The 13,426-nt window shown below is 34.2% G+C and overlaps 1 protein-coding gene across 2 annotated transcripts in view; it reads left to right on the top strand.

The window, feature by feature from the left end:
• Positions 1–13,426, top strand: part of LOC118195655 (neprilysin-2-like) — a 104,927-nt gene that overhangs the window by 47,033 nt on the left and 44,468 nt on the right. For both annotated transcript variants that reach the window (XM_085814285.1, XM_035366982.2), the window contains 3 exons: positions 733–857; positions 5,819–6,041; positions 9,383–9,481. In XM_085814285.1, coding sequence (XP_085670411.1) covers positions 733–857; positions 5,819–6,041; positions 9,383–9,481 — 447 coding nt within the window. The remainder of the gene's footprint in view (positions 1–732; positions 858–5,818; positions 6,042–9,382; positions 9,482–13,426) is intronic.

Genomic DNA, 13,426 nt, shown 5'->3' with positions numbered 1-13,426 from the left:
AACTATATAACAATTATAGGCTTAGGATTGTAATAATAGTACTTAGGAATTTGATGAAAACATTCTAGATCGCATCTTGACGTCATTTTGATTCTTCGTTTTTACCGAATAAAAAAGCAACAGCAAGAATGAAAATAATTCTGGCAATCAGTTTAAAAATTTAGCCTAACAGATCAGTTTTCTATTTTAATCTTACTCAAAAATCTCTCGCTTATGAAATGTTATTTATTTTCGTATCGTTTTGGCACTGATCCTTGAAATTCCTTACAACAAAATTTCAGGATACTGCATTTTCTCTGACAGTAGTATTTTTTCCTTATCGTTTATTAATAAAAAAGAAAAAATAAACAAAAAATTAAAAACTTAAAACGCATAATAAATTCCCTTAAAACCTGTAAGCAATGTTTGCTCAAGTAATTCATATATACAATACCCATCTCTACAAAATAAGGAAATCCTTTTCTAGAATTGGCAGGAAATACCACCATTACAAGACTTAAGTGTACAAAATGAGAAATATTGAAACGCATTTTATAAGAAATAAATCTAAAACTGCTGACGGAATCATTGCTTCAGTGTTAAGTTTATTGTTATCAGGATATCTAAATAAGGCTTCTCAGATTCTCGTTTTCGCAATTTTATTTAGCTGTTTTAAGGTTTTTATATCTTATGTTGGGAACTTTTTTATGTGTGAATAAAAAATTCAAATAATTTGCTTTTATATTTCAATAGATCAATTGGATTAGGTTCCTCAACAAAATCCTAGTAGATCCAGTCAATGCAAGTGAACCCTTGATCATTTTTAATCTAGACTGCCTGGAAGAGATCATTGGACTGATCAATAGGACGAACTCAAGGTAAGACAAAAATATTAGACTAATGATTAGCACTTTTTAGGGGGGGGAGTTACAGGCTTTAAACAGCATTCTTTTCTCAATTTTCGTAAAACATTTAAAGTTAAATTTAAAATGGTACTTTATTTTGGTTAAAAACATAATTCTGAATTCAGGTTCTAAAATTTTTTCTGGTCTTTAAAAATTATCTTCTGAAACTTAAAGAAATTATACAGTTTTGTTGCTTCAAATTTTACGCAATTTCGAAATCCACTCTGTAAACCAAGAAAGTTTTATTCAGTTTACTGGCATTTCTAATTTGTGATATACTTTTTATGTATCTAAAAATGGCAATTTAACGTCCTAAAATATAATGTATATACATATATATGAAATAGCTTTATACATGATGACACGAATTACTTCTTAATCATGGCCGAGATAATTGGAGACGTGTTGTTGGCACACAAACAGGATGCATAATAGACGGATGGAATTTAGAAAAACCGCAAATAGCCGGATATTCATTACATAAATTAATTTTCTTGAAGAATAATTTCCTGACACATTTCCTCCTTTTCACGTCCCTATGGGTGCAACAAGCACCCATGAATTTATACACATTTATTAGATGTTGAAACATTAGCCAATACAGCGAAGCAGTTCTGGAAGGGCAATAGCGAGTAGAAAAGGAAGTACTCAATTCAACAAAGGCGTACACAAGAGAAGAATCCTCTGTTTAAATTCTAACCAGCGATTGGACAAGATATGATGACAATGCAGAGGATAAAATGCGATTAGTGTGTCGAGCGACGTAATTTAGATCTGAGGGAGGGAACGTAGCCAAATTAAAGTTACTAATTTTGAGTTTTTATCTTGCATACACACGCACACACACACACATATATATATTTATATACATTTATTTGTCTATCAGACAGTCTTTCTATCTGTGTATCTCTGCATCTGCCCTTTTTCTCTATATCTATATCTATATGTATCTATATATCTATGTATTGTTGCAAGTTATAGGTTCGTGGTTGTCTATTTGAATAATCACACAGAAAGATAGAGGTGGGCAAAACCGCTCCTTTAAGAGAATAGATCGGAACCGTTCGCTCACTGAAGTCAATCAGTTCTTTTTAACTATTCACTGCTCACTATCAATGACCTTGATGAATGCGCTGGGAACGAGCGTAGATTAAGAGCGGTGTGCAAAAATGGGGGAAAAGCAGAAAGAATTGAAAAAGAAGTTTCATCGCTGGAATCATTTCAACCAAACCGTTCACTACCTGGACTGATTGCTTTCAACTGTGCTTTTGAGATTTCCTGAAAAAATCTTTCTATATAGAGCAATAATAAAATTCTGGAATAAAAAAATGCTAAAAGTTAAAAAATAATGGAAACTAAACTCATTTTTGTTAAAGATTACATTATTTTATAACTATAATTGATATTTTGTTGCTACTACAAAGCACGGTGTAAAAATAAAATTTTAGATTAGAAGCAAATCTCAAAGAACAGAAAATTATCTGCTGATAATATCGGCATTTTCCTTTTTTTTAATACATCTAATTTGACAAAGTGATACCAAATATCGCTCTAGGTTCTTTTATTCGGTAGGGTTCGCATTTGTTCTGTAATCTTTAAAAAATACATTAGATGAAAAAATTTATCTTTATAAATATATACCAATTCTAAAGAAGATTAAAGAGAAATTCACAGCTCTTGATTACAAGACGTTAGTAAAATAAGTAAATAAATAAAAATATAATTTATTATTATTACATAAATATTACAATAATATTGTATAAAAACGTAATACTTAATATATATAAATATACTATGACACAGTATTCAAAGAATCGAAATGAAACTTAAGGAGCGAGAAACGAAAAGAGCAAATAATCAAGACTCCGCAGGAGCCAGTTTTGCGGAACAGCAGGAGCGATAAAATAACGAATAATCACGACTCTAAAAGACCCAGATCTGCGACTAGAGCGGGAGTGTCGGATCGTTGACCAGCTAGGTATTCGAGGAAATAGTTCCTGTAATCTACTTACTTTAAACAGATCTTCGCACTGCCAGGTGGGAGGAAAAACCTCAGTTTGCAAATATAGGTGGTCAGTATCACTGAGATGCGTCGATTTATTTAATGTTTTATTTTTTAAATAGTAGATGAAACAGAAGCAAACCAAATGCACGCAAATATACATACATAACACAGATACATACATAAAATATAGGTCAGAGACGTTTCCGGTAAATAATTAAGAAAATAATGCTAATGTTTACATTAAGAGAAATCAAATTTTTGGCATGCTTTCTAACAGCAACGCTCGGTGAACTGTTAAAGAACTGCCGTTCCGTTTTCTTCGAAGCGCTGATCATTTGTTCAATAAAGTAAATCCGTTCTTTGAATCGGTTTCGGAGCGAATCGTCTGTTTCTACCGAAAGAGCAGGAAAATGTTTACAATGTATTACAAAAAAATTATGAACATATAGCAAAATAAACATATTAAGCAATTCCTCTGTAGTACACAAGAAATATCATTAATTCCTAAAAATCTCTCAGAAAGAGTTTTAAATGTAATTCAGCATATTTTTATTGAACTTCTACTATTAGAACTGAGTCTTATGTAATAATAAATATTAAATCTTCGAAGATGTGCTTTTCGAATGTTTCAGAATCTCTAAATTTGTGAAAAGTCACCAATTTTGTGGCAAGAATTGTCGCCGAGACCCATCAGAAGCTTATTTTCCTATATTCTGCGATCTACCTATGTTATATTTATACAATTTAAACATTACTAGACTCAGAATCGTGAAGTCCCTAATTTTATATAAGAAATAAACACTTATATACAAAACATGTTGCCACAAATTTTGTTGAATATAACCCTAAATGCAACAAATTAATAGATAATCAAACAAAACTATAAAAAATATTACGGTGGACAATATCAGTAAAGCAATCAAATGAATTTTAATTTTTATAGAAATTTACAGCAATATATGTAATACAGTTAATATATTTAAGAATAACAGAACATAAAAAATCATGTTATTTTGGCGTGGAATTGTGATCAAATTAGAGATGGACACAACCGCTCTTTTATGGGATCGGTTCAAAATTGTTCGCTGACTAAAATGAATGGGTTCTTTTTAATGGCTCACCGCTCATTCACAATAACCTTGATGAAAAAGTCCCGAACGATTGATGAAGCAAGAGCGGTTAGCAAGGATGCAGCGAAGAGTGGAAAGAATTGAACGACCAGTCGAATCTGGACCGGTTAACGAGGTAGTACAAAAGAACGAAATGAATTGAACGAGGGGTGGAAGCGGAAGAATTCACTCAATCAGACTCTAATTCCTTGAACAGATTTCTTTCAGCTGTTGTTCCTTTTTCGACAAAACCTGTAACATTAAAATCATAGAATAAATATTTTTGAAAAAGCTGGAAAATGATAAAAATTAAACTCACTTTTAACCCGTGGGAAGATAAATATTATTTTCTTCCCTAAAGTGGAAATCGGACTTACCTCTTCCAACAAGAGCTCCATTCTTTTCTCGCTAATTAGACGCAGACTCGCTCAATAAAGTGAGTGAGTTCTTGAACACAAATCAGATCTTTATTCCTGGCATGCTCCCAAGAACTCTCCGTAAACTAGAAAAGAGCTGCAGCTCGTTTTCTGTATCGGAGTAAATTCACTCAGTAAAGTGAATCGATTCTTTTAATTAAGTTCCGTAGCGGATCGTCGAACTCTAGACCAAATGTGAAGCACTGAGATACAAACATAATAAACATATAATGACACAAGACACAGGATAATATTATTTCGATTAAGGCAAAGCACACTGTCTCTAAGTTAAGGATCAAGTTTTTCATCCACTTTTCTTCTTAACCACAGTTATCGAAATTTGTATTTAAACTGTTCTGTTCGAAATGGGCTTCATTTTATCTTTCATTTGTACAGTCACTTTCATCAGAGTCATTTTGATTAATAAAACCATTCTAATTAAATTAGGTAAAATTAGGTAACAACCAATCTTAGAATACCATAGATGTCACATATTTTTACTTTTTTTTTGCCTAATTTTACTCTTTAAATCGATATGTTTCTCCTTGAAATTAAATTATAATAATTATTATCTTCTTAATTAAAAGCATTGTGCTTACATTATTTAAACTGTAAAGACTATTTAGATCAAGTTTAGGTTCATTATAACATAAAATCATTGTTAAAATATTATATGGCAAGATTATGGATCTTTAGTTAAACAAGTTAATTTTTGACATATGAACAGCGACGGAATGCCAAGAAAAATGACATAAAACTAAGATATATAAAACTCCATCCGATTAAAACAAAAAGAACGTTTTTATAATTTTGATACAGGATGCAGATTTACGTAGGGAAAAGCGGGTTATATCTCAAATAACTCAAGTACAAAAATGACAATTTATGGTCAGCTGTATAATATTCTTTCTACTGTGGAGAGAAATTGAAAAAAAAATATTGATACATTAAGTGGCATTATAATACTCGAATGAAAAGATTGCCTTATAAATTTCATCCAAATGTGAAAGAGTTTCTCATAGGTAAATGCGTCAACTTAAAGGTTAGTCTTCCATTCGGCAGATCGTATATGTAACGTCCTAGAATATTTTCTGTAACGTATTTCAGTAAGTATATGTATATGTGCATATTGAAATATATCCAAGAACATAAAACTGCATATTAAAAATGGGCTTTAGGTATAAAATATTAGAGCAGTATATTTTGGATTCATAATCAAGTAACTACCTCTTTCTCATGGTAGTTTTAGGAAATTTCGTGTCTAAAAGCCAAAGCCTTGAAAAAAGGGTATATCTTCTGCTATCTTAAAACTGAATCAACAATTTATTAATGTTTCGTTTCAGACTGAAGATTCAGAGTAGAGTGGAAAAAGATTTTCGGAGTTTCAATTACGTTTCTTTTCAGAGTGGTGGCCAATTATATGGTGTGGAGAGTCGTCCACCAGTCATTACCGTTGTTGTCGAGGAACTGGAGGACGTTAGAACACAGATCAATAGAGCATCCCCTTGTCTTCGATCTTCAAATTCGATGGAGATATTGCATCTCCTCGATTACGGATAATTACTTGGGAATGGCCATCAGTTCATATTACATATTAACCTATTTAGAAAAGACATACCTGAATGCCGTAAGTGACATACCTATTTGTAAACTAACATCCTTATATAGTTTGCAAATTATTTGTTATTGGGAAGACACGTAGTTTGCTTGATTAAATAAACAAAAACAGTTGTTTGTTAATTTACTACTTATCAGTTTCATAATTTTTTTTATTATTTATTGATTACCTCATTTATTTTTAGCCCAAATGGGCTGTTAATCTCGAATGGGATATTAGTCTCGAAACGGCATTTTGCGTTGAGTAACTATAAACAGCGTATCATTTTTCAAATTGTTGCCACCCAAAATCATCGCTCTGTATTATATTTAAATAAATTAGTAAAGATTCTCCATGGATGTATGCATATTTCTCGTGTTATGAAAAAATAACGGTAGTTAGAGCCATCAAATTCTGAATAATGTAGTCTTCCAGCTGAACAGGAGCACCTAGAAGCGAGAATATTGAATTTCGATTCTTTTTATTGTACATTTCAGATTTTGTATTTGGACTAACAAACTCAAGGAATTCAAAGCGAACAGTGGCAACACGCACTAGAAAAAAAACCATTTATTCCCTGTATCGCACGAGACTGTGTATCGGAAATTCTAAACATATGGTGTATTTAAATATTTTGTGATTTTACTGTTGAATTGAATTTTACATGTCTTAAGCGCCAAGAACATGATATTTAATAAATAAAGTAAACACATAAAGTGTGAATAATAAGAAGGCAAACAAAAGTTTCGTAAAGCCATATCTTAATTAGAAAACTGAACATTGATTTGATGAACTGAGAAAAGATTGAAAAAACATGTATGCCAACGCTTGACCGCTTGGGAATTCTAATCTTTTACTGCTATGCAGACTGGTAGACTGCGAGCTCATTGAAAGCTTAAAAAATTTTAACAAACCTTTGGGGTGACCTTTAAAATCTGAATCTTCTCAGTCTTCTTTCCTTTTTTTTTCTTTTTCTTTTTTTTTTTTTTTTTTTTCTGTTATTTATATTATAAATGTTGGTTTTCAAGTGAAGATCACCGGTTTTCAAAGTAAGACAGAGTGCTTATGAGTGGCTATGTCTTTGCATGCTGAACATTACAAAAATTAACTAAATTATTCTGTTGAAATGTGTCGCTAGTTTTCATAAATTTTACTCGTATTTGAACATTTGAACGTTTGGATAGCTTAATTTGGTGACGATGGTGTTGCCAGAAAACAAATTAAAGAATATTATTTACCGTGAACGTATGCTCCAACAGTACTGGTATTTAAGCTCAATCTTAATCGATGACAAGCTCAAGTTCGCCAGATTGGAAGTTCCATTTAAATATAAGCAATGTTAAACCAGCCATCTAACATATCTTCTAATTACATCCCTGCCTGTTTGTGATCGCGACCTAAGCTTGATCTCCTTAACAAAAGCTTGAAGAGTGTTTAGCCACTATAATAGTTCGCTATATTCAAGCTCAAAGACACTGAAAATAATGTTTAAAGGTTTACGCTTTTTAACAGTTCATGTTGCGACAGGAGTACTTAAGGAGATCTAAATTCCTTCTTCATATCATCTAATTATCCACCACTTCGTTTAAATTAACCTCTTAATACGAAGACGGGTTCATAAAACGTGTTTTAAGAACAACACTTTCTAAACGCTTCTACTGAAACACTATTCAGCAATACACTTGGCTGTTATCTCTGTGTATTCCAAATAATACTCCTTTTATTTTCGTCCCCCCTTCCGAGGCGTTTTCTCGAATGGCTGCACTAAAAGCACAATTCTTAGAATCCGCTTAATAGAAAAGTTATAAATTATGAATTATAGGATTAAGATTTTATAAATGTTTATATAATTGCTTACAGGAGCTCTTCTGAGTGTGTAAACTCTTAACTTGGCAATAAACAACAATATTGATTTCTTAATGCGCTGGATCTGTATTTCAATAGCTTTCAATATTTTACTTGCTACATAAATATTTTTTCTTCTCCTTCGCTTGCAAACTTTGCATTCAGACGCTGCTATAGTAATAAAAGCCACTCAGTGTTTTGCATGTAAAGTTACAAAATAATAAACTAAGAGAATAATACTGAAGTTAGAGACATTTGTAATGTTAAATATATTTTTCCTGTCTTAACTCCTATAAAAGTTGTTTAATATCATCTTATATACTACATGCGTGCTTACTTAAGTATACTTAAGTGTTTGTCGCCGATAGTTTATTGGTTGCTTGCGTATTGCGTAACTGTAAATTGTTTTATTCCCCGTGCAGTGCAGCGCGTGACGAATATTATGAGAAAGCTAAGCCGGAAAAAATAAAAATACAAGAGCATGAGCATTTAACACTTAATAAATAAATTTAACCTCTATATATAATAAAATTCGGAAATATGCAACCGGCAAAAACATGCAACGATATAAAGACAAATAAAATGAAATAAATAAATATCTTTATTATATGCGGCTTAAATGTCTGTTTGTCGCCGATAGTTTATTGGTTGCTTGCGTAACTGTACTAGCCAATGGGGTGAAGTTGCCACGGCACAAGGTTGCCGTTTCAATTGAGACGTAGACAATTTCCTGTAAAACTTGCCTTTGCTATGACCATCAATAAATCTCAGTGCCAAACGCTTAAGCGTGTTGGCATTTTTTTACCTGAGCCTGCATTTGGGCACGGCCAACTTTATGTTGTCTGTTCAAGAGTTCGTGAAAGAACGGACGTAAAATTAAAAATAATTGTTGGTCCTCTGCAAGGCGAGCTTAAAAATGATGGAAAGATCTACACAAAAAATGTTGCTTACAAAGAGATCTTTGACATGTGAATTAACATTTTATTACTTAACTCACCTTTATTTATTGAGCTAGCGGTGGCTCTTAAGAAATGTACCGTCAGTGGTTTCCTTCATTGCACTCTACTTTAAGTAATTAAGCAACTAGGAGGGGGGAAACCCCGTGGGGCAGTAAGCAAAGGCGCGTCCTCGTTGCCTGCCCTGGGTAATTCAGTTTGCATTAACAGACACCTTTGCACAAATAATTTTAACTACAATTTATAATATTTAGAACAGCGGTCATTTCGTATAACCGCCGGGCTTTCTAGTATATTATATTTCACAATTAGTTTTCTCTCTTCATCTGTGCTCTCATAGTATTCATTCATGTGGATTTATTTTCTTAACGATTTTTCTATTAAGAGTTTTAAAGGAAAAAATGAAAGATAAAAATTTTATAGGCTATTTAGAATATGTTATTTTTATTTATTATATCATTTATGAACTGAATGCATTACGTGAGACTTCAGTGTGAACTTGCAGGTAAATAATTGATTATATTAATTGTAATGTATAATTGACAGCACCTCCTCTTTTTTTTACTTTAGGCTCAAAGTATGATTGAAAATATTCATGAAGCATTCGAAAATATGCTATCAAATGCAACTTGGATGGATGAGGAAACAAAGCAAAGGGCATTAGTCAAGGTTTTAATATATTTATTACGTTTCTTCTTTCCGCTGTTTAAAAAATAATCTTATAATATAAAAGAAAATTCATTCTCCAAAATACTGTATTAATTAAATAAACAAATCTAATGCAATAAACATCGAGGCGAAGAAGACATTCCCTTCTAACGGCTTAAATTTATACAGCAAAAATTTCCTTACAATACTTTTCATACTTATAGAATCCTTCTGACTGCCTCATTTACCTTATATGACGTAATCTTATTTTGAAATTAAATAATTTCAGTGGATAACAGCACTCACTTTGTATCTACAAAAGTAGATGATGAACTCTTAATCGATTCAAATTCTTTTTTCCTTTTCAGTAACGGGTATACCTGCCGTAGGCAAGCAGAGTGTTGTCAAGAGGTGGTTGGGGAAAGTGCATTAATACACCATTTTTTATTATATATTTATAGTTTTTTTTTAAATTTATCTAACTATGATAACACTCTTTGTCGTATGGGACTCAATATAAAATCTTGTCCCATGTACATAACAACCAAGTACAAAATTCACTTAAACTTCTTGACAATTGTAAAATCAAAATTCACCCATGCCAGCAGCCCCACAGTTTTTAATGTGCTGACGCCACGTAAGGGTGCAACTGATCCGCAGTTATGCTCAGATAGTCTGTAGCTTTCATCGTCTGTTCTATCACAATTAAGGGTATCAAAACCGTCCGTGAGAACATCCTCCAAAGCATAATACCTCCACTTGTGTATGACCTGTTGTACACAAGGAACAATTCTTCATCTCGAAGATGGTGTACCCTGACACTATCATCGACGTGATGAAGGAGAAATCGTGATTCATCCAACCATGCAACTGTTTTCCACTTATCCATGGTCCAGTTTCGGTGTTCCTAGGCCCACTGTAGACGTAGTTGACAATGATTCTTGGTCAACAGAGGCCCACGAGTGGGATGTCTGCTCTGCAGTCCCATATCAATCAGTGCTCGCTGAACTGTGTGTTCCGACACATTCACTTGCAATTGGACCTGTGTTCTATTGGGCTGTTAGCTGAGCTACTATCTGGAGCCGATTTTGATGTACCAAGCGGGACAGTCTCCGACATTTCTTTGATGACGTCTGGACATTCAACATCTTGACGTCTACTTCTGGTTTCACCGTCATTTATTCACTTTGCGTTAATACTAACAACAGCAGATTGTGAACAACATACCAATCGTGCAGTTTCGGAGATATTCGTTCCCAGTCTTCGGGCCATTACAATCTGCCCTCTATCAAATTGGCTCAGATCACTCGCAAAAGTAAGTGCAAGAATGATTCTTTATCGTTGTTACTTGTTCTACTTGCATGCCGTGATTATAGTGCGAAAACACACGACGTGTTCGAGCTCTCTGATGTAATGTCAATGCGACACATGACGATAGAAGCTCCGAACTATTGGTCCCTGGCTGGGCGTAGAGGCGAACGTAGGCAAGAGTGCGTGACTATTGTCACGTGATAAGCAGCATTTCTCTTGCATTTCATTTGCTTGGTCCGTGAGGCTCGCAGGTTGGTATGCACTGTCACGTGATGAGGAGAAGTCATCTGATAGAAATGAGTTGCTAAAAGCAAAATACATGAAATTTCAAAGTAACAGAAAGATAAGCTATATACAATATTAACATTATTTAAAAAAAATTCTGAAGTTTCAGAAAAAGTCTGTTAGCAACGAGTATCCACATCAGGTGGTATCCATATCTGGTTCAGCATATGAGCTGCAAAGGGTCGAAGGTAGCAGTCTTCGTTAAGTAACTCATAATGAAAGGTACCGAAACAGTTCAGAGTTTCACAGTTCATGGATTTAGAGAAGAACCGCTCGCTGTTCTTTCTAAGGAATCTGTCTATGTGATCAATTCTTAGAATGAAGTTGATCGTTTCTCATATAAAAGTGCGCATCTATCATTATTCTGAGAAATCTGGACTGCACAATTTATAGCTTACGTATATCCTTGTCTGTTGCTGTCGCCCAGGCCGAAGAAGCATATGTTAGGCTAGGTCAGATGATAGAGGTATAAATCAATTTCTTCTTAGCCAGATCTAATCTGGATTTTCTGCCAATGATTGTATGCAGGTAGTTCATCGCGCAGAGTGCTTTTTTCTAACGTAATTAATATGATCACTCCATGTGAGATGTTTATTCAGTAGAACTCCGATATATTTTGCCCGTCTCCCTGTCCGAAAAAAAAAAAGAACAGTTTGTTTTTGAGAGCAGCGTTTTAATTTTTCCTTCTGATAATCAGAAGCTGAGATGTTTGCGGATTAATGGCTAATCTTCTAGCAGCGGCGCCAATCTGCGATCACAGGAATCTGTTCTTGCAGTTTACGAATCGCGTGATTAATGTTGGCCGATTTGAGAGCTAAAGCTGTGTGGGAAACCGTAACACGCTAGCATGTATGCACTATTTGGAGGATTAGGGAAGTCTACCACGGAATATAAATACAAAACTGAGCCAACTATTGAACCTTACGGGATTCCATCGGAATTGAGAAATTCACCTGAAGTTGCAATTGCTACATCAAAAATTCGATCCGACAGAAAGGAGTGCAGGAGCAGAATAAGTTCTCGGTCGAATTGCATGTCAATCAGCTTACAGATGAGCCCCTCATGCCAGACGCGGTCAAAAGCTTTGATCATATCAAGCATGAGGAGTGAAACACTGAGCTTTGAGTGAAGCGCAGTCTTGGCAAATTCTGTGATTCTTCTGAGCTGCTTGGATGTCGATAGCTGCTAGCGGAATCCAAATTGCTCAGACGAAAAGTAAGTGAAAATATTTCTGCATTCTATGCAGGATCACTGTTTTAAAGATTTTCCCTAGCCCAGGAAAAAGGCTGATAGGATGGTAATCCTCAGTTTTACTGTAATTTTTGCCAGGTTTCGGAATCATGATTATTTTTGCTTGCTTCCAGGCCTTAGGTAAATAAGAATGGAAGAGACAAGCATTGATGATGGAGAAGAACTTGGTGATTGTGTGAGTGAAAAATTTTTTGATAGTTGAGTTGGAGATTCTGTCTTTACCAGGAGTTTTTCTAATTTTAAGGTGTTTGATTAATTCCTTAATTTCTGTCGGCGATGTCAGAGTTGGGATGTTACAGGCAGTAGTAGCATTTAGTCAATCACAGACCTTGAAGAGTGTGTTTTATTCTGATTGGCTGTCAGCAGGCCAGGAGTTGTTAGAGAACTGCTCTTGTAGATATTTTGCAAAAGCTTTAGATTTTTCTCATTAGTGATGAAAATTCGATCATTACTGTAGGTAAGTCTATTGCAGGAACATATTTGTTTGGATTTTTTAATCGTGCTCCAGAAGGATCCATCAGTGTCACTTAAACTTTCCATGCTCTGTTCCCAGAGATACTGCTTATGGCTTTTGATTAACTTCTTAATTTCTTTGTTAAGCTTGTTGATGCTTCGTTTGATGGCAGGGTACCATGTCAGGATGTTTTTTTTTTTCGAAACTAGTTTCTTTCTCGAATTGCGTGCGTGATGTTCACAGGAAGTCTGAGAATTTTTTCAGAAACTGACACAGCTTCTCAGGCTTCCTCAAGCGCGTTCTGTATTGAAAAAGAAAAAGTGTTAACTGCATTGTCAATACCATTTTTAGTTTTAAACATTCAATTTCTAGAGGATTATCCGAGAAATAATCCGTTAGTTTTGGAAAAGTGGCCAATCAATGACTGTTTTAAGCTCACGCGACTTAGGTTTGGAGACTCCTAGTACTGTAATTATTGGTACTTGATCAAAGCTTAGTTTGGAATGGAAGTTCTTGTAATTAATATATCCAAGATATCTGAATAAATGGGGTTGCCTGGGCAGTAAGTATATTCCCCTGACGCATGGAGCCATGGGGTTGTGCAGCACAAAGTCGTGTAGAGTATTTCCGTTAACATTGCTTTTTCTGCACTTCCAGTCTGTGTG

The sequence above is a fragment of the Stegodyphus dumicola genome, chromosome 4 (genome assembly GCF_044657685.1).
Source record: "Stegodyphus dumicola isolate Sdum_Otavi_A_Nest chromosome 4, ASM4465768v1".
In the NCBI taxonomy this organism is placed as follows: domain Eukaryota; kingdom Metazoa; phylum Arthropoda; class Arachnida; order Araneae; family Eresidae; genus Stegodyphus; species Stegodyphus dumicola.
Note: the sequence above shows the minus strand (reverse complement) of the source record. Positions and strands in the feature narration are given on the sequence as shown.